The sequence below is a fragment of the Xiphophorus couchianus genome, chromosome 14 (genome assembly GCF_001444195.1).
Source record: "Xiphophorus couchianus chromosome 14, X_couchianus-1.0, whole genome shotgun sequence".
In the NCBI taxonomy this organism is placed as follows: domain Eukaryota; kingdom Metazoa; phylum Chordata; class Actinopteri; order Cyprinodontiformes; family Poeciliidae; genus Xiphophorus; species Xiphophorus couchianus.
In genome coordinates this window covers 3,944-26,123 of record NC_040241.1, presented here as the reverse complement: position 1 = coordinate 26,123, position 22,180 = coordinate 3,944, and the positions used below count along the sequence as shown (strand labels likewise).

The following is a 22,180-nucleotide window of genomic DNA, read 5'->3' as shown; positions in this document are numbered from 1 at the left end:
GTAAACCCTTGAGATGGTTGTGCATGAAAATTCCAGTAGATCAGCAGTTTTTTAATTACGTACTCAGACCAGCCCAGCACCACTGCAGCAGATCGTCTTGGCCATATCTACATGCCTAAATACATTGAATTGCTGCCATGTGATTGGCTGATTCAACATTTGCGTTAATGAGCAGTTGAACAGATGTACCTAATAAAGTGGCCGGTGAGGATATGTCTTTATGTTTGATGATGGGCTTGTTGTTAACAGGTGTTGCAGCCCTTGACTCTGAGGTGTCAGGAAAGATAGGTCTTCGGGCTGTTATCTATTACTTCTCAACGACCATCATTGCAGTTATTCTTGGTGAGTTACTATCTTCTTTCTCTAACAGGGTTTTGAAACCCCTAGTAGGCATGGACCAGTTTAAAAGTCTGATTAGTTAACCATACACAAATAAACCAAACTGTTAAAGTATTAACATAACATAACAATATCAAGCAAAAATATTTTAGATTTGTTTAAAGTATTCTCCCAGCCATTTTTCAGCTCGTAGGTTGTAGTTTTAAAACAGTATTATCCTAATAGGAGTTTTGAGTGGTGATCCCTGAGTTTCCACACCTTAACTGTTTTCTTGCCACTGAAAATATTTTTTACACAACCAAATAGGTATTTTCTAATTATGACAAATAGTGTGGGAAGTGCATCACTGTCTACTCTATCTACTCTACACCTCATACAGCCAGAGAAAAGTCTGCTCAACCCACAACTTTATCTTGGATCTCATTAGAAGGACTTTAAAGTGTTGAAGTTGTAGGTGGTTTTTATGCATATCAATGCAACATTTCAATGCGTCAGTATACCTTGATATCAATACTCGGCTCATGCCTACTGTCGAGTTTGTACTGTTGCCTTGGTAGTCAGTCTGTAGCCTTGGCAAATAATGCTCTCAAATAAAGGGAATAACCGGCACCCCAAAAATATACAAAGTTTTTAATAAAGGCCAAAATATTTTTTTCCCCTCATTAAAATTCATTCATATTTTTGTAGTTCTTCAGTACCAGGCACCCATGTATTCTTTCCCCTTTTTTGCATTGGAGTTGTGCACACTACTTTACTTCTCTTGTTAAATAATGATCTCACTCTTTGAAGGAATTATTTTGGTGATGACGATCAAACCAGGTGTGTCTCAAGAAGCTGGGAACATTGACAGAGCAGGAACCACCCCCAATGTTACTACTGTTGATACACTACTGGATCTCCTTAGGTGAGTTTTTTGATATATATAACTATAAACGTTATGTGGCCCTTCCTAAACTCCCAGTTGGTCATGGCAGATGGTCACTCACACTAAGCCAGGTTATGGTTCTGCTTGAGGTTTCTCCTTGTTAACGTGGAGTTATTTTTCCACTGCTGCAACATGCTTGCCTTTCTTTTACATGAACTAATGCATGCGTATGAATAGAGGTGGCTCTGCAAGCTAAAAAAGTAGTTGTGCTAACCCTAAAATTCTAATCATAAATATTAGTTCTGCTGACACTAAAGCACAACAGCAAAAGTTTAATGAGAGAACAACAGGCTCTTCATGAAGATCCTGCAAAGACTTTGGGGGTCTCAGAATTGTTGTAGTAACCAACATGTTGCTGATGCAATTTATCTCTGTTTCTGGTACATTTTCTATTGACAGAAACATGTTTCCAGAAAACCTGGTGCAGGCTTGTTTTCAGCAGGTCAGCCCTTTTTACATTCATCCCACACATTTCCACAGATGTTACAAAACATTTTAAATCTTTTCAATCATCATGCTATAGCGGGAAGGCTGGAGATGAACCTGTAAAAATCTGACACTAACATGTTTTATATTCCATGATTTCACTGTAGTACAAAACAAAGCGGAAAGAGCTGGAGCCAGTGAGAGTGTTGACCAACACCACCACGATTCCACCTCTTGCTGCTACAGTCATGACAGTCGTAGAGGTAAGTGAGCCCTCTGAGTTTACTGACAGCGTCTGATGGGAAAACCTGGGAAGGATTTGATCTCAGTGTTATGGGGGGTTTGTCCTTCCAGAACATCACTAGGGAGTATAAAATCGTTGGAGCGTATTCAGATGGAATAAACGTGCTGGGCCTCATCGTGTTCTGTGTGGCTTTTGGACTTGTTATTGGAAAGATGGGAGATAAAGGCCGAATACTCCTGGAATTCTTCGATGCCCTGAATGAAGCCACCATGAAACTAGTGCAGATAATTATGTGGTATGTGTTCATGATTAATTTACTCTTTTTACTTGTGTACAGTGTGTCAGGACTCTGGGTTTTTAGGTTTGGTTTTGCTTTTTCATCTAATTTATTATTATGGTTTAGGTCACTTTAGGTTAGCCCTTCATGGTCGTTTTAGTTTTACTATTAGAGGTTATTTATTGTGGTTAGAAGTGTCTTGTTATTGCTTTCCTTATTTTCAGTCCTTCATTGTGTTTCTAGTTAGGTTTATTTTTTAGTTAACCTAGGTTCTGTCATTCTTGTATGTCTGAGTCTGTCTAGCTTTCTTTAGTGATTATAGTTAGATTATTTTTCTTTAACTCTACTAGTTATTCCTTCTTTCAGTCTCTATGTAGTGTTTCTAGTAAGATTTCTTAGTTATTTCATCATCCTAGATTCAGTTATTCTTGCATGTCTGAGTCTATGTATACATTTCTTTAGTGGTTCCAGTTAAGTCTTTCTAGCTCCCCCAGTAGTGTTTCTAGTTTTCTTATTTTGTCACTTTAGGTTTAGTTAGTCTATTTGTCTGAATCTATGTTCGTCTTTCTTTAGTGATCCTAGTTACGTTATTTCTTTATTTAGGTAGACTAGTTACTCTAGCTCTACGTTCCTTAGTTCTTACTGCTAGATCAGCCTTGTTATTCCCGAGCATAAGTGCTGCGAAGGCCTATTATAATCGCAAGATTTCTTAGTTATTAGACCCGAGCAACTCAGCGCTGCGAAGGCCTATTGCAATCATACTGGGGTTTTTTTTGTCTCTATGCAAATGAATTGGCTTTTTGGGGGCTTTATCATATTCAAAAACTCACCAAACTTGGCAGACGCATCAGGACTGCGAAAGATTTATGTATTTTAAGGTTGTGGCAAAACTCGCACAAGAAACGGATCAACAGCGCCACTTGGAAACCCTCCGCATTGACCTTACTTCATCATAGAGACATGAAATTTGGTACACTTGTAGAGCTCCCCAAGAAAGAAAATTCAAATAATGTCATAGTGCAAGTCAAACAGGACTTGGATTTAAGTTCAGATTTTGACCGCATATAGCCTTGGCATTTGATCAGACTCCTTCTAGCGAATTCCATCGAACGGCTTCAAACTTGGTCAGATTGTTCATAAGGCATAGCCGATTAAAAGTAATTAAAATGGTGAATTTTTGTGCATGATGAAGGGGCATTACCAGGGGTCAAAGTTCGCTTATTCACCATGAAACACTGAACTGTTATATCTCCTACACAAAAACTCACAGAGGCACCAAACTTTCAGCCAGCTGGCAGCGTAGACAAACTTCATCATCATGTCATTTATGTTACTTGGGACAGATTTAAAGCTATATGAACCAAAGAGTAAAAGATATCCATCAGAAAAAACAGATGACTTCCTGGTGGAAGTGGGCGGGGATTAGTTGATGTCACCAATTAACCATGTGAATGTGATGAGGGCTAGTCTATAATGAGACATAGAAAGTCTGATAAAGCTGTGACCTTGCATGTCAAAGTTATTGCACTTTGATGTTTCATGTCGAATAGTCAAAGTTTGACACTTAGCCACACCCACATGCTTGATGTACGAGAAATCCTTTTATAACTTTTGACCTTCACTGCCTCAAGAGTGTGCTAGGTGATTTTGAAGTCTGTATCTCAAAAGCTGTAGGACGAGTTCGATCAGATACGATACTATAGAAAAGACATGATGGCTGTTTCGATCCAAAATGGCCGACTTCCCGTTGGGTTTGGATCAGGGCTCCAAGAGACTTTTTTGTATGTCCTGACAAGGTACATATGTTGACCAAGTTTCATAATTCTGGATTAAAGCATGGCTTGGGGCTGAACATTTAAAGTATTCTAGAGGGCGCTGTAGAGAAATTAGGCCACATCCACCAACGATTGTGGATTCCTGTTTGGGGGTGGATAAGGATCCATCACTGGGGGCTTTATCATATTCAAAAACTCACCAAACTTGGTGGACGCATCAGGACTGCGAAAGACCTGATGCATCTTTGCGGCATGGAACTGTGGAATTTAGAGCCAAACGTACTCTGAATCCCACAGTTACAGTTCACTTCGCCACATTGCCACGCCCACTTACTCCATCAAAACCAGTTTGGAATCCACATCACACCAACATGTCTTCTGTCTCTAGACACAGTTTCATGTTGATTAGGTCAAAGGGGTCAGATAGAGACCATTCAGAGTAAAACATGACACTTCCTGTTCTCAGGGGGCGTGACTTAAGTGATGTCATCATTTGACCATTGGGTATTGTAGGGCACCCGATGATGATTAGTCAAAGTTTGATCCAACAGGAGGTCACCTGCTTCTTCTATCTTACTTTTACTCTTTGTTTAAAGCTTGATTCATATAACTTTAAACAAAGAGACATAAATGACATAAATGACATGATGATGAAGTCTGTCTACGCTGCCTGCTGACTGAAAGTTTGGTGCCTCTGTGAGTTTTTGTGTAGGAGATATAACAGTTTAGTGTTTCATGGCAAGTAAGCAAACTTTGACCCCTGGTAACTCCCTTCAGCCCACCTTGTGGGCGTGGCTGAATCGCAAATTTCAATCCCTCGCCATTTGCATACAATCATCTCTAAATCACATATCCATCATCCGATTTGCACCAAACTTTTTATGATTGACTCTTGTGAACCTCTAAAGAGCCCAATACCATAAAAGTGTAATTTGACTCCATCCATTTTCCACCAAAGAAAATTTTCGGATTCTGGTGGAATCGCAAGTGGGCGTGGCCAAACTGCTCTACAGTTCCCATCCCCTAACGTGAGATGAGAGAAACCATAGGTCATAGAGTTCTGAAACTTGGTACATAGGTAGATCCCCCCAAATCAAGAAAAAAAATCTCTTGGAGGTACCCCCTAAAATGCACAGGCAGGCGGCCATTTGGGTCAAAAGTCAAATTTGGGCTATTTTTCACTTTTACTCTTGTCGACCTTTAACAAACTCGACAAGAGTTTGTTAAAGGGATTTCAACCTATCAGCTTCATTCTTGATCAGGATGCAATTAAGGCATGGGGCTTTAAAAGTTGTCTATAAAATTGACTTTTCGTATATGTTCAGGGGGTGTGGCAGAGCAGCGAACTTGGCGTACTCATCAAAATAAATGGAACGCTATAACTTTCACATAAAAGACTCAGTTGGCACCAAACTTGGCATGAGTGATCCTGGTAGGATACCCGACAATGTTAAGTTGCCATAGTCTGACATCATCTAAGTCTTACCCCCTCAGAACAGGAAGTAATGTTTTTTCTTGGAAAGCTCCATCTCTGGCTCTCTTCACCTATTCAAGATGGTCTTGTGTCAGATGACAGATAACAAGTTGGTCTCACTTGCTTTAAAGCACCACGAGGTTTCAGTGGAGGGCATGGCTGTGGCGGCGTGGCGAAGTGACAGGTCACTCCGCAGCCACACGTTTGGCTTTAGATTCCACGTTCCAACTGAGCTGCACCAAATTCACTTTGATCGATCCTTGTCCAACCCCGACAGGAATGCAGTCGAATATTTGGTGGATGTGGTCTAATTCCTCTACAGCGCCCCGTACAATATTAAAAAAAGAAATCAGGCCCAAGCCATGCTTTAACCCAGAATTATGAAACTTGATACACATGTGTATCTTGTCAGGACCAACAAAAAAAGTCTCTTGGAGCCATGGTCCAAACCCAACATGAAGTCACCCATTTTTTATCAAAGCCGCCATTTTGTCTGCTTTATTGACATCATATCTGAGCGAACTCATTCGAGATCCAGACTTCAAACTCAGTAGGACACAGTCTTGAGGCGTTGAAGGTCAACAGTTATCAAAGAAATTTTTGTATGACAAAGCATGTGGGCGTGGCCAAGCCTCAAATCTGGCCATTCGCCATGAAAATCAAGCTCCACTAGCTCCCAGCTGTATCAAACTTCATTTGGATCATCACAGACCAGAGCTCATCACATTCACATGGTCAATTGATGACATCACTATTTTACTTCTTTTTACTCTGTGGTTCATACAGATTTCAACCTGTGTTTAATGAATTAGAATAACATGATCATAAATCCTTCTTTTAACATTGACTGTTGACAAGAGCATGTGGGCGTGGCTGAATGGCGAATTCTAATCCCTCGCAGTTTGCATTCGGTTGTCTTTAAATCATGCATGCATTATCCTATTTACACTAAGCTTGTTAGGATTGAACTTTTTTAAACTCTAAAGAGCCCAATAGCTTGACATTGCAATCCAACTCCACTGTGCCTTCTGGGTTATTCCAACAGCTATGTCTCCTTAATACATTGGCCGGTGTGCACCAGATTTTTTGTGCATCATCAGGGAGCGTTACCAAACACATCAGTGTATATCGCTTAGAGAACTTGTGTGGGAACTGCACTAGAGCGTCAGCGGTGGTGAGCGGGCGGCGTTGCTGGAACTCCGGTGGTCGCCACAAGGTCGGAGTGACACTTAGCTGCGAGGTCCTCCAACACCGCTTGCGGTTTTAATTTCTGTTTAGGTTTGTTTATGGTTTCGTTCATGTCTTTCCAGTCCATCTCATCATTTTGCTCATCACTCTTCTTGTCACTACCCTTGTGTCTCCAGTTTGCATTGTTTTGGATTTCCTTGTATCCCTGAATTTTGGATTTTGTTAATAGATATTCTTCATTAAAATATCCACAATATACTACGTCTACTGTTATTGGGTCCACTCCTACACACGTCATGACAAACAGACCCATTCCAGAGTACATGAATACAATTTGAAAAATATTTCTGATGAAAACAAAAGCATTTAACTCTAGTGACCAATTAAAAGATGACTAAACTAAAACATATTTCCTGCAAATTGTTTTATCATGCTATTAAGGCTATCTGTGGCATTTATAATGAAATATCAGGAGCATCACTGATTTTTGTATATGTATATATTCCCTGTTCTTATGTTTCCAATTCTAACTATATGTACTTTTCAGCTACATGCCGTTTGGTATCCTCTTCCTAATTGCTGCAAAGATCATTGAGGTGGAAGACTGGGAGATCTTTAGGAAGATGGGTCTTTATATGGTGACTGTGCTGAGTGGGTAAGCTGCCTCATTACTCTGAATCCACCCGTTCCAGGCACCAGGATTTATGGCTGACATTTGGGTCAACTCTCCCTTCAGTGATGGACTAAAAGCTAACTCTTGGTGGGCACTGATAAGGGCCAAGGACATTTAAAACTGCTCAACCTGCAGATGCAGTAATGAACGCTTCTAAATCTAAGTGACACAGTTAGAGTGCACTGTAAATTTTTTCTTGTTAGGTCAGAGAGTGAGTCAAAGGTTCCAAACACTTCAGACTTCAATATAGTGCTCACACCACTGTGTTGTGTTGCACAACACAACAGAGTGGTGTGAGCACAGTTGTTGTTAATGCTATGCTGCCTTAATAAGGCAAAAATGCATTAAATTAATTATGCTCACTTACCTTGAACAACTGTAGCTCAGCCATAATTAAAGTTTGGGACATTAAGTCAGTTTTTAAAAGCACAAGCAAAAACCACTGTGTCGAGGTCAGGGTGCCAGTGTCCAACAACTTATGCATCCCTCCTGGTATCAGGCGGCTGAATTACCTCCTCACATCAGGATCTCTCCTGGGAAGCTGAAATACTGCATGTGGATGTGGGAGAGCACCTCAAACATCAAATCAACAACTTCTTAGTTTCTCTGGCAGTTAAAGGTCACCTGAAACAATCTGCTATGTTAATATAATACACATTTATTCACCTAAATCAAGTGTCTCATATTTCAGTCCTCAGAGCCTTCTGCCCTCCTGTCCAGAGTCAATTACTTTCTGAGCTTTCAGTGAAGAACTGAAACTTTTAGATATCTCTCTGCTTCAGCACATCTGGCTCCAATGAGCTCATCAGCAGAGCTCTACCAGTGGTCATTGAGTGGGAGGTGTGTGTGGTATGCCATGAACAAGTCACCACCTCATTACAGGGCAGCACAAGCTGTGTTTCCTTAGCAAATATGCACAAATCTTTCTCTGTATCCCGATTATGTTGAAAAAACACAATTTTGAAATTGCAGTGTTTCCATTAAATCCATCCATCCATTTCCTTACACCCTTTTCCCTAGTGGGGTCGGGAGGTGCTGGTGCCTATTTCCAGCTAACGTTCCGGGGGAGAGGCAGGGTACACCCTGGACAGGTCGCCAGTCTGTCGCATGTTTCCATTAAATAAGAAATAAAATTAAAATTACAAGTGAATAAACTTGATCGCATATATTCATAATTCAGCTATGGTACTAGTTCTCATCATCTATCAACCAATCAGAGGAGACGTTGGGGTCTTTTTGAGGAGATAGAGCATCAAGCCTCGCCTACATTGGGGGCAACTAGTATGCTGCGTTTTGGGGAAATCATAGTCTGTGATTTTGCAGAAGAGTTATGGATTCAACATGTTCAATGATGCGCAGCTCTTTATGAGCTGTGTGATGCTGTGAGAGCTCTGGTGGAGCCAGCTGCAAATTGTCTGATAAAACAAAAACAAACCGCCATCCTCCTACCACTTCCAGTCGTCTTCATGGTTTTTGCCAGTGGTAACAGCCACTTGTCGGTCACTTGATTTTGTGATGCTAAAAAAGTGTCTCCATTTTAGTTTTGCGAAATATATCTATTTTGATATATACAGCTCAGGAAAAACCACCTCATCCTACCTCAAAAATATTTCTAGAAAAATTGGAGATTTTTTTAAATTGCATGTTTCCATTAAGCAAATTTATTTTCCTAATTTGAATTTGACCAATTTTATGGTGAATGGAAACCAATATACTGGTTAAACAATCCTGTGCACATGCAATCACACTTAGGGGCAATTTTAGAGATCACTTTATCTAGCAGTCATGTTTTTGACTAGTGATAGGAAGCCAGAGTAACCAGGGAGACCTGATGTGGATCCTCTCTGAATATTTATGTATTCTATAAATATAAAGCTAACTAAAAAGTGGTGTTGGATCATTAAACCTAGAGCAAAATACAGCACAGATATTTTTGGGAAACTTTAAAAGGCCTCAGGAACCTAGAGCTATATTACTTAATTCCATTCTAAAACATCAAGAAGAAGTAAGACTGAATCGACTTAATGTAAATAAGATGAGGGATAATTTAAAACATTCATCTGCTTTGTTCTACAGATTAGCTATCCACGCCACCATCTGTCTGCCTCTCATTTTCTTCATCATTGTGAGAAAGAATCCCTATACATTCACCCTAGGAATGGCTCAGGCCTTGGTCACAGCCCTTATGATTTCTTCTAGGTCAGTAAACTTTTTTTCTTTTCCTTTTCACTTATTAAAATCCTATCTGCCCGTCTATATGGGAAGTCAATTCCTCACAATGTGTTACAGCTCTGCTACCCTACCTGTCACCTTCCGCTGTGCTGAGGAGAACAACCGCATCGACAAGAGGATAACTCGCTTTGTGCTCCCAGTGGGTGCCACCATTAACATGGATGGCACAGCACTCTATGAGGCAGTGGCTGCCATCTTCATCGCCCAGCTTAATGACTACCCTCTGGATGTGGGCCAGATTGTCACTATCAGGTTGGTTTGTTTTTAGTATAAGTCATTGTTGAGTATAGCATGCATTTGAGAAAAAATGTCATAAAATGGAAAACAACTCTAGAAGTCATTTGGACCAAAGAGTTCTAAAGCTTGGATATTGGATTGGAAACAGATAAGTAGAAGTGAACCGATTGCAGTTTTCTGGCCGACCATGGATCACTAAGTTGGCCACAGTTGGGTGACTACTGTTAACTTGTGGGCGGGTCTGTCAGTCAGCCTCTCTCACAGCAGAGCAGAATGGGACTGGCTGATTTTCAGTCCTTTCTGGAGGAAGACAAGATGTGTGGAAAAGATTGATTTTACATGTATCGGCTGATTACAATCTCCCAAAACTAAGAAAATTGGAGCTGATTTATAGGTACACCCCTGATGACAAGCTGTCACAGTGTTTTCAGGTGTTAGCGCAAGATGTGCTTTATTTCTCTTCTTTTAGCATAACAGCAACAGTTGCCAGTATTGGAGCAGCAGGAGTCCCCAATGCTGGGCTTGTCACCATGGTGATAGTCTTAACGGCTGTCGGACTACCTGCCAGTGATGTTACACTGATAGTTGCTGTGGACTGGCTTCTGTAAGTTTTTTTTGTTGTCATCCCATATTATTAAATCAAGTCAATTTATTTTCACTTTATTGTGTTCTGTTAAGCCTGCAACAAACAAGGCATTCTTTGGGATCTGCATCAGACTGGTGTAAGAAATCAGTCCGTAAATAGCTAGGACAGAACTTGAACAGACACAAGCACAAATAAAGTTCTAGAATGCACAATTCAATGTAATCTTAGTATTTTAACATCTTGAGAAAGTTGTGTTTGATGTTTCTACCAAAGGCCTTTTTGAGGACCCTAACTGGATACGAGTCCAGTGCACAAAAACAAACTGAAACTGAAAGAAGTGAAGGCTCACAGCAGAATTGTAAACCTAATGGGTCTTGTGTAACCAGGGAGGGCGATTGTTAAAGAACCTACTGTAATGTGTCTGAGAGACTCATTCATCTATGATAGAACATACAAGTCACAGCAAGTTAGTGACAGTACAGGCCACAACCTGATAACCGATATTGTCATGTGTCCATGTTCATAACTAGGTTTGCCCTGTTGTGAACGCTGGTCACTTGTGAAAGAGAATTCTAACCAAAATTAGCAGCAACACATTTCATACTCAAAGTTCACAAGGCAGAGTAGTCCAAGTACATAGGACATTCGAACTACTTCTCCTTACTGCTTATACGTCCTTAGAGCTGGCTTCCTTCATGAACACATTTGAATCAAATGGAAGTCTTATTTCCAGGTTTCTGCAGAGCTGAAGAACTGAATGCTGTTTTGGGCAACACCAACTAAAAGATTAATTGTGCTAACCCTAAAGCACTAATCATAAATATTAACTAAATATTAAAATAGCTCTAACACAAAAGCATTACACCAATATAGTGATTAGTGGAAGCTATAGTGCTAAAACATTAACTTTCAGTCAAAATCAAATCAAATTTTATTTGTATAGCACATTTCAGCAGCAAGGCATTTCAAAGTCAGATTTTCCTGAAAGATTACAACCCTCAAGAATCAATTTAATTTTGTTATTATCATTTATATCTTCTATTATGTCCTTAGATTTTATATTTATGTTTATATTGCATTCTGTATTGTCCATATTTTATTTTGTTCCTGTAGGCTATGTTTCTTGTTTGAAATCACTTTATTGAGGAAAAAGAGAGAATTCATAAGCAAGCATGTAAAACCAAAAATACCTGGAGACTAACTGGATCTGGTGTGTTTCAGGGACCGCTTCCGTACAATGATCAATGTTCTGGGAGATGCTTATGGAGCTGGGATAGTTCAGAAACTATCCAAGAAGGAGTTGGAGAGGATGGATCTGATTTCAGACGTGGATGTTGCTAACCCGTTCGCCCTGGAAACAACTCTAGACGACGAGGAATGTGAGAAAAAATCCTACGTCAATGGAGGCTTCACTGTCGATAAGACAGATGCAATTTCCTACACAGAAACCTCCCAGTTTTAGCTTCCAGGTGGATCACAGGAGAGAGAAATGCCACACATACAGGAAGGATGCAACCAGCCCATCTGAGTTCAAGCATCAGCAACAGCGGCCTTCGTTAAGCTTAGATGAACATGATCACCTGCCATTTTGAATATTAATAACCACTAGATTCAAGTGCTTCCTTATAAAGCTGTGCCAAGATTTTGAAAAGCCACATTTCTTTAGATAAGACTGAAAAGCTTCTTGCAAAGAGCACTTTGTCAATATGTCCTCCTGATGATATATCCCTTAAGGAGAGATGTGGTGTCTGTGAGTCTGTAATCAAAAGAATGCATTGTTTACTCCTTGACTAGGCAAAAAGACTCTAAATATCCCATAATGCACTGCTTGTGTAATAATTATGGATGCTCCGATCAAGTTTTTTGCTGCCGATTCCTATACCGATCATCCATGAGGCCGATCTTTGCCTATCACCGATCACTGCCGATTGCCTAGAATGGCTGTTAATTTTTTTGCTTTAGGTATAAATGACACTAGATTATCTGGCAAAATGGAAAAATGATCTGGCAATAAATTCACCTAATTTAGACATAATAGACATATTTTAATTATTTGCACTGTTGCACGTTCACACTGCGCTTGCGCTGTTCCCGCCTCACTTGTGAAACGAGATAAATATGATCGGTTTTGGTGATCGGCAACAAGAGACAGTGATCGGCGATCACCGATCATAAGCTTTTTCACATAAAATGGACAATTATGATTGGTGACCGATCAATCGGCACACCTCTAGTAATATTGTGTACCTTTATGTATATTTGAACTGTGCCAAACGTATGACTTGTTTTTATTTTGCCAAGTTGCATGCTATGATTACTTATCTGTGGCTGCAGACTAACTGTCAGAGAGAACTTTTTAAAGACTGGTTGATGCATATTGAATATTGATGGCTGATATTAATGAACACTGTGAAATTCCACTTTTATCCAAGACATCTATTACTGATGTATTGCCAAATAAGAAAAAATATAAAAATGATATTCATGTGTGAGAATACATAAATGTTCACTTCCCATTGATGTTTTTGTTGCTGTCAGACATCAGAGCCTGTTTTGTTTGTTTGGCCTTCATTATGCATTGATGATTTTTTTTTGTAATTTATAAAAGTTATGTCAACAAAGACAGATTTATGTCTTTAATAGACTAAAAAGGAAACCACTTAAATAAACTGCTGAACATATACAGTAGCTCTACATGGGAGGGAGTCTGTCATTGTGACAGACTGATTCTGTGATTGAGGCTGTGACTCACTGCAGCCACTCTACTAAAGATAAGGTGACACTATAGAAAAATTAATAGCTGCTGCACAGCTGGAGTAGCAGCAGAAGAACAACGAACTGACTGCACCACCCCAGCAGCTTTTTTTGATCATATTCCTCATTCACATCCTTTCAGTCCCTCTTGTATGATATTGTCAGAGTTTTAACGCAGATGGTTTGTTTGGACCAGTGGTAACATGATAAAGTGGTAACATGATAATAGCTGGGGGAATCACTTACTCATCTTGCAGTGAAATTCTGCAAAATAACCACAGCCACAACTGCTGAGAGCTCTCTCAGTTTAGAGAAATGGATGGGCTTCTTAAAGGCAAAGAAAGGGTTACACTGCTCAGACCAGGGCCTGCATATGGAGAAATGTCTTTCAGTTCTTACAAGCAAATGCAGCATCCACAATGAAGCATGCTGAACAAACAGAATTGGACAATTATCAGGCAGGAGTTGCTTTTTGTGAGTCTTTTCATATGGATATATAATAAAGATGTGGCAAATATGTGAAGACTTTTACATTTTCTGCACACATTTGACATCCACTGCAAAGCGGATGGGCCAGCAATTTCATTTTAGGGTTACTCTTGGACAATATCAAGGCTTATTCTTTCTTTATAAGTAGTGTGAGCCAATTAAGCAGAAAGGAGTAGGCAGAACTGCTCTCCAACAGATCCCAATGTTCCTCATACAGCTAATGTTTACTGCTTCACTGTTAGAACTATCAGCTATTTTTGTAATATGGTGCAGTAGCTCACATTAAATGTCACTGCCACAGACCCAATTTGCTTTTAATGGCCTGTGGTTGATTTACCTGAGGACTCCACAATGTCAGCTTGATAGATCATGAAACTAAGCCCATAATACTGCCTCTGGGCACAGAATTAATGTAAAGATGACTTTATTTCAAAATGAAACATTATTTCCATGTTTCCATTTATCGAAACCATAAATAATAAAATATATATGAAATTTATAATGCATGTAAACATCTGCAGAGATTAAAGAGTTCATCAAGGAGGAAGTAGTCGTCTAGCCTAGAAAAAGATCAAAAGACAGGCAAAAAGTTGAATGTCAAAGTAAAATCATGACAAATCTGTTGACCTTGAAATAGCAATGTTTCAATCCAATCCCAATGATCTTTTCATGGTACCATTCGACTCGTCTTAATGACTAGTAGTTGAGATCTTGTACAATCTTACTGCCAGTGGTGTAAGAGTACAGTACAGTACAGTACTGTACAGTACAGAGAGTACAGTAACGAAGTACAAATACTTCGTTACTGTACTTAACCCTGGTATGCGACGGTGGGGGTCTATCTAATCCTGTTTGGCATAACACGGCCTGCTGGCATCCTGTTATGCACGTGTGGAAGTATTGCTGTGAGTTGTTGTGCCATTTGCCATTTTGCAAGCAGTATTTATTATATTTATTATAACACCACCACCAACAAACACATATGTCTGCCTCAGACTCCGACGGTGGAAGTGGCACACTCGTGCCACAGAGAACTTGCTGTATTGACCAAGATTGTCAATGAAGGGGGAGAGGAAGAGTTTGTATAATAATAATAATAATAATAACGATGATGAAGAAGAGGAGGAAGATGATGAGGAGGAGGTGTGGTGCAGGAGAGGCTCGATGGTCTGACAAAGCCGTCCATTGTCAAGGTTACTGGAACCACGCTACCTAGCTGGCCTTGGACTGTCTCTTGTCGCACAGCATGGAGTCAGCCTCCGCACTCTTCTTCACGAGGGACATGGAGGACAGAGTCGTTGCAATGACAAAGCTGGACACTGAGTGGAAGTCTTCTTCCTGTTTTGTGTTTTATTGGCTGATGGCAAAAAACTTCAGCCAATAAAACACAATTTTACCTTACCGTAAATGCAGACGGTAAATGCACGGTTACCGTCACCTGCCACCAAGCGGTAGCCACACAAACGGTGGAGTGCCATGGGGCAGAACGAGCTCCGCGAATACATAGACCTGCTCATTTTGGCGGGCGTGTACAGGTCATGCGGCGAGGCCTGTGAGAGCCTGTGGCATCCCAAGATGGGGTGATGGGTCTTCAGAGAGACCATGCCCTTGGGCCACTTCGGTGCCATGAGGTTCGACAACTGCAAGACCAGGGAGCTCAGGCGCGCCAAGGATAACAGGATGGCTCCCATGGCCTCTTTGCACGTCAGCTTCCACGTTCAGGAAAAACCCGCTCAATCGTTTCGCATCTATTGAAAATGGCACTTGACACTGGGTATTTGCAGGGCTTGTCCAAGGTAACAATTAATGATGTACATCGATCCGAAACCCCAACAAGTAAGCTGGAGAAAGGTTTTAAAATGTACACCTCATTATACGTTCACAGATACGAAGGTGAGTTTTACTTTCTTTAAACTTTGTGCCTAACATTAGCTTTAGCTTATGCTAGGTGGCAATATTCTCTGATATTTTTCTTGTAAAAATGCGCTCTTAAGTATCTAAACATTTTCATCCATTCTAACGGACAATGTTTTTACCTTATTTTCAAGTATATTACCGGTATGTGCGTTTATTGTCGTTAGTGTCAGAGCTTTTGCTTCTGAAGCATGAGGAAGCACAACAACCCCATAGCTTAACAGTAGGGAAGCTCTGGTGTCAGAGTTCTAGTTCAGCTGACTGTTCAGGTTCAAAGTTGTTGCTTTTAGAAAAAAAATGACCGTCTTCCGTAAGGTCTCCGTGTTATTTTGTTTTTTTAGTTTTGCGTGCTTCTTGTGAAGCAGGACGGTGTTTACAGCAGTAGTTGTGGTTGTTTGAAATTGGAACCAAGTCAAATATTTGAGTTTCATGAGTTTTGAATGTTAGAGACCAAAAAAAGCTTTATCTCAGCGAGAGAAGTGAAAAAGTGACGATATGTGAATTTGCGTTCAATTTTCAGCCTTATTAGCTGTGGAACAGCATAGAAATACTGAGATGCAGTAGTTCTGGTTGTTTGAAGCTGGAACCACGTCTAAATTTTGAGTTTCATGAGTCTTGAATGTTAGAGACCAAAAATTGTAAAATCTTGAGCATGTCCTGAACGTTGTACCGGACAATATTATTTGGATTTTTACTTCTTTTCAACCATTGTATGCTGAATTGCAAAAACTGAATAAAAATTTTAAATTTGTGGAAGGACTGCCTGATTCTTTTGATGATGAAGATTTATTTCCTCTGAATCAAAGTCATTTGGTCATTTTGGACGATGTCATTTTCCAGGCTTCTAACCACCCTGAAGTAGCCAAATTGTTCACCTAATATCGACATCATAGAAATATGTCTGTTCTATATCTTACTCAGAATGTATTTCAGCAGGGGAAATACAGCAGTACGATTAGTCTCAACAGTAATTATATGGTGCTCTTTAAGAACCCTAGAGATAAATTACAGGCGGACATACTAGCGCGTCAAGTCTTCCCATCAGCAAAGGCAAGTTTCCTGGAGAGTTTTGAAGATGCAACCAAAGAAGCTCACGGATATTTAATCGTAGATCTTACTCCTAGCTGCCCAGAACGTTACAGATTGAGAACGGGAATACTACCTCACGAGTGGCCGTTGGTGTATGTACCTAAATCAAAGTAAGTCAGAATGTCTATACGCATAAAAAGGAATGCTCCGATGCTCAGGGCTCTTTATCAGGCCACTCCTCAGAAGCGTAAAGATATTTTAGCTCATTGCTCAACTCACTTTATGTGAGATTGCTCTGAACATTCTAAAAGGAAATATTAAACTAACACCTTCTCAACACCAGAAATTGAAAAAGCAGCGAAAAATTATCAGACTGTTGGCTGATAAAAGAACCGGATTAACGCGTAAACAGCTGGCTCTTAAAAGTCAAGGAGGAGGGTGTAATCCTCACAACCTAGCTGCTCTTACTCCCCAGATTGTGAAATTGGTGGGCGGAATCCTCAGCAGATAGAACAAAAGCACTGGCTCTTAAAACATCTCAAAAGATGTTTCTCATCTCACCTCATCAGTTTAAACATTTGAACCCCTCAAAGACTTCAATCAGAGAAGTGGCAGAGGAGGATCTGGATTCTCAAATGAGAGTGATTATGAATGAATCAGGGCTCACTGCATATGAGAAAATTAAGCAATATGATGCTTTGCTACAAAGAATTCATTCAAGCAAGGCCAATTAGAAGAGACTCAGTTATCTGTGACTGTGCAGCGAAATGCTGAGATGCAGTAGTTCTGGTTGTTTGAAGCTGGAACCAAGTCTAAATTTTGAGTTTCATGAGTTTTGAATGTTAGAGACCAAAAAAGCGTTTTCTCAGCGAGAGAAGTGAAAAAGTGACAATATGTGAATTTCCAGCACTACACTCAATATTCAGCCTTATTAGCTTTGGAACAGCATAGAAATGCTGAGATGCAGTAGTTCTGGTGGTTTGAAGGTGGAACCAAATCTAAATTTTGAGTTTCAAGAGTTTTGAATGTTAGAGACCAAAAAAGCGTTTTCTCAGCGAGAGAAGTGAAAAAGTGACAATATGTGAATTTTCAGCACTACACTCAATATTCAGCCTTATTAGCTTTGGAACAGCATAGAAATGCTGAGATGCAGTAGTTCTGGTGGTTTGAAGCTGGAACCAAGTCTAAATTTTGAGTTTCATGAGTTTTGAATGTTAGAGACCAAAAAAGCGTTTTCTCAGCGAGAGAAGTGAAAAAGTGACAATATGTGAATTTTCAGCACTACACTCAATATTCAGCCTTATTAGCTTTGGAACAGCATAGAAATGCTGAGATGCAATAGTTCCTTTGGTTTGAAGCTGGAACCAAGTCTAAATTTTGAGTTTCATGAGTTTTGAATGTTAGAGACCAAAAAAGCGTTTTCTCAGCGAGAGAAGTGAAAAAGTGACAATATGTGAATATTCAGCACTACACTCAATATTCAGCCTTAATAGCTTTTGAACAGCATAGAAATGCTGAGATGCAGTAGTTCTGGTGGTTTGAAGCTGGAACCAAGTCTAAATTTTGAGTTTCATGAGTTTTGAATGTTAGAGACCAAAAAAGCGTTTTCTCAGCGAGAGAAGTAAAAAAGTGACAATATGTGAATTTTCAGCACCACGCTCAGATTTCAGCCTTATTAGCTTTGGAACAGCATAGAAATGCTGAGATGCAGTAGTTCTGGTGGTTTGAAGCTGGAACCAAGTCTAAATTTTGAGTTTCATGAGTTTTGAATGTTAGAGACCAAAAAAGCGTTTTCTCGGCGATAGAAGCGAAAAAGTGACAATATGTGAATATTCAGCACTACACTCAATATTCAGCCTTATTAGCTTTGGAACAGCATAGAAATGCTGAGATGCAGTAGTTCTGGTGGTTTGAAGCTGGAACCAAGTCTAAATTTTGAGTTTCATGAGTTTTGAATGTTAGAGACCAAAAAAGCGTTTTCTCGGCGAGAGAAGCGAAAAAGTGACAATATGTGAATATTCAGCACTACACTCAATATTCAGCCTTAATAGCTTTTGAACAGCATAGAAATGCTGAGATGCAGTAGTTCTGGTGGTTTGAAGCTGGAACCAAGTCTATATTTTGAGTTTCATGAGTTTTGAATGTTAGAGACCAAAAAAGCGTTTTCTCAGCGAGAGAAGTAAAAAAGTGACAATATGTAAATTTTCAGCACTACACTCAATATTCAGCCTTATTAGCTTTGGAACAGCATAGAAATGCTGAGATGCAGTAGTTCTGGTGGTTTGAAGCTGGAACCAAGTCTATATTTTGAGTTTCATGAGTTTTGAATGTTAGAGACCAAAAAAGCGTTTTCTCAGCGAGAGAAGTGAAAAAGTGACAATATGTGAATTTTCAGCACTACGTTCAAATTTCAGCCTTATTAGCTTTGGAACAGCACAGAATTGCTGAGATGCAGTAGTTCTGGTGGTTTGAAGCTGGAACCAAGTCTATATTTTGAGTTTCATGAGTTTTGAATGTTAGAGACCAAAAAAGCGTTTTCTCAGCGAGAGAAGTATAAAAGTGACAATATGTGAATTTTCAGCACCACGCTCAGATTTCAGCCTTATTAGCTTTGGAACAGCATAGAAATGCTGAGATGCAGTAGTTCTGGTGGTTTGAAGCTGGAACCAAGTCTATATTTTGAGTTTCATGAGTTTTGAATGTTAGAGACCAAAAAAGCGTTTCTCAGCGAGAGAAGTGAAAAAGTGACAATATGTGAATTTTCAGCACCACGCTCAGATTTCAGCCTTATTAGCTTTGGAACAGCATAGAAATGCTGAGATGCAATAGTTCTGGTGGTTTGAAGCTGGAACCAAGTCTAAATTGTGAGTTTCATGAGTTTTGAATGTTAGAGACCAAAAAAGCGTTTTCTCAGCGAGAGATGTGAAAAAGTGACAATATGTGAATTTTCAGCACTACGTTCAAATTTCAGCCTTATTAGCTTTGGAACAGCATAGAAATGCTGAGATGCAGTGGTTCTGGTGGTTTGAAGCTGGAACCAAGTCTATATTTTGAGTTTCATGAGTTTTGAATGTTAGAGACCAAAAAAGCGTTTTCTCAGCGAGAGAAGTGAAAAAGTGACAATATGTGAATTTTCAGCACTACACTCAATATTCAGCCTTATTAGCATTGGAACAGCATAGAAATGCTGAGATGCAGTAGTTCTGGTGATTTGAAGCTGGAACCAAGTCTATATTTTGAGTTTCATGAGTTTTGAATGTTAGAGACCAAAAAAGCGTTTTCTCAGCGAGAGAAGTGAAAAAGTGACAATATGTGAATTTTCAGCACTACGTTCAAATTTCAGCCTTATTAGCTTTGGAACAGCATAGAAATGCTGAGATGCAGTAGTTCTGGTGGTTTGAAGCTGGAACCAAGTCTATATTTTGAGTTTCATGAGTTTTGAATGTCAGAGACCAAAAATGCGTTTTCTCAGCGAGAGAAGTAAAAAAGTGACAATATGTGAATTTTCAGCACCACGCTCAGATTTCAGCCTTATTAGCTTTGGAACAGCATAGAAATGCTGAGATGCAGTAGTTCTGGTGGTTTGAAGCTGGAACCAAGTCTATATTTTGAGTTTCATGAGTTTTGAATGTTAGAGACCAAAAAAGCGTTTTCTCAGCGAGAGAAGTGAAAAAGTGACAATATGTGAATTTTCAGCACTACACTCAATATTCAGCCTTATTAGCTTTGGAACAGCATAGAAATGCTGAGATGCAGTAGTTCTGGTGGTTTGAAGCTGGAACCAAGTCTAAATTTTGAGTTTCATGAGTTTTGAATGTTAGAGGCCAAAAAAGCGTTTTCTCAGCGAGAGAAGTGAAAAAGTGACAATATGTGAATTTTCAGCACTACGTTCAAATTTCAGCCTTATTAGCTTTGGAACAGCATAGAAATGCTGAGATGCAGTATTTCTGGTGGTTTGAAGCTGGAACCAAGTCTATATTTTGAGTTTCATGAGTTTTGAATGTTAGAGACCAAAAAAGCGTTTTCTCAGCGAGAGAAGTGAAAAAGTGACAATATGTGAATTTTCAGCACTACACTCAATATTCAGCCTTATTAGCATTGGAACAGCATAGAAATGCTGAGATGCAGTAGTTCTGGTGGTTTGAAGCTGGAACCAAGTCTATATTTTGAGTTTCATGAGTTTTGAATGTTAGAGACCAAAAAAGCGTTTTCTCAGCGAGAGAAGTGAAAAAGTGACAATATGTGAATTTTCAGCACTACGTTCAAATTTCAGCCTTATTAGCTTTGGAACAGCATAGAAATGCTGAGATGCAGTAGTTCTGGTGGTTTGAAGCTGGAACCAAGTCTATATTTTGAGTTTCATGAGTTTTGAATGTCAGAGACCAAAAAAGCGTTTTCTCAGCGAGAGAAGTAAAAAAGTGACAATATGTGAATTTTCAGCACCACGCTCAGATTTCAGCCTTATTAGCTTTGGAACAGCATAGAAATGCTGAGATGCAGTAGTTCTGGTGGTTTGAAGCTGGAACCAAGTCTATATTTTGAGTTTCATGAGTTTTGAATGTTAGAGACCAAAAAAGCGTTTTCTCAGCGAGCGAAGTGAAAAAGTGACAATATCTGAATTTTCAGCACTACGTTCAAATGTCAGCCTTATTAGCTTTGGAACAGCATAGAAATGCTGAGATGCAGTAGTTCTGGTGGTTTGAAGCTGCAACCAAGTCTAAATTTTGAGTTTCATGAGTTTTGAATGTTAGAGACCAAAAAAGCGTTTTCTCAGCGAGAGAAGTGAAAAAGTGACAATATGTGAATTTTCAGCACTACGTTCAAATGTCAGCCTTATTAGCTTTGGAACAGCATAGAAATGCTGAGATGCAATAGTTCTGGTGGTTTGAAGCTAGAACCAAGTCTATATTTTGAGTTTCATGAGTTTTGAATGTTAGAGACCAAAAAAGCGTTTTCTCAGCGAGAGAAGTAAAAAAGTGACAATATGTGAATTTTCAGCACTACGTTCAAATTTCAGCCTTATTAGCTTTGGAACAGCATAGAAATGCTGAGATGCAGTAGTTCTGGTGGTTTGAAGCTGCAACCAAGTCTAAATTTTGAGTTTCATGAGTTTTGAATGTTAGAGACCAAAAAAGCGTTTTCTAAGCGAGAGAAGTGAAAAAGTGACAATATGTGAATTTTCAGCACTACACTCAATATTCAGCCTTATTAGCTTTGGAACAGCATAGAAATGCTGAGATGCAGTAGTTCTGGTGGTTTGAAGCTGGAACCAAGTCTAAATTGTGGGTTTCATGAGTTTTGAATGTTAGAGACCAAAAAAGCGTTTTCTCAGCGAGAGAAGTGAAAAAGTGACAATATGTGAATTTTCAGCACTACGTTCAAATGTCAGCCTTATTAGCTTTGGAACAGCATAGAAATGCTGAGATGCAGTAGTTCTGGTGGTTTGAAGCTGGAACCAAGTCTAAATTTTGAGTTTCATGAGTTTTGAATGTTAGAGGCCAAAAAAGCGTTTTCTCGGCGAGAGAAGTGAAAAAGTGACAATATGTGAATTTTCAGCACTACGTTCAAATTTCAGCCTTATTAGCTTTGGAACAGCATAGAAATGCTGAGATGCAGTG

General features: G+C 39.6%; 1 protein-coding gene across 2 annotated transcripts in view; it reads left to right on the top strand.

Annotated features, from left to right (window-relative positions):
* Positions 1 to 13,647, top strand: part of slc1a1 (solute carrier family 1 member 1) — a 38,518-nt gene extending 24,871 nt beyond the window's left edge. Inside the window, exons 3-12 of one of the 2 annotated variants that reach the window (XM_028038308.1) lie at positions 250 to 342; positions 1,129 to 1,243; positions 1,664 to 1,706; positions 1,858 to 1,953; positions 2,045 to 2,229; positions 7,196 to 7,303; positions 9,398 to 9,520; positions 9,611 to 9,805; positions 10,260 to 10,394; positions 11,598 to 13,647. In XM_028038308.1, coding sequence (XP_027894109.1) covers positions 250 to 342; positions 1,129 to 1,243; positions 1,664 to 1,706; positions 1,858 to 1,953; positions 2,045 to 2,229; positions 7,196 to 7,303; positions 9,398 to 9,520; positions 9,611 to 9,805; positions 10,260 to 10,394; positions 11,598 to 11,838 — 1,334 coding nt within the window. In that variant the 3' untranslated portion in view covers positions 11,839 to 13,647. Of the gene's footprint in view, positions 1 to 249; positions 343 to 1,128; positions 1,244 to 1,663; positions 1,707 to 1,857; positions 1,954 to 2,044; positions 2,230 to 7,195; positions 7,304 to 9,397; positions 9,806 to 10,259; positions 10,395 to 11,597 lie in introns of both variants that reach the window. The other variant, XM_028038306.1, reaches the window with a different exon arrangement.
* The last annotated feature ends 8,533 nt before the right edge of the window (positions 13,648 to 22,180 follow it).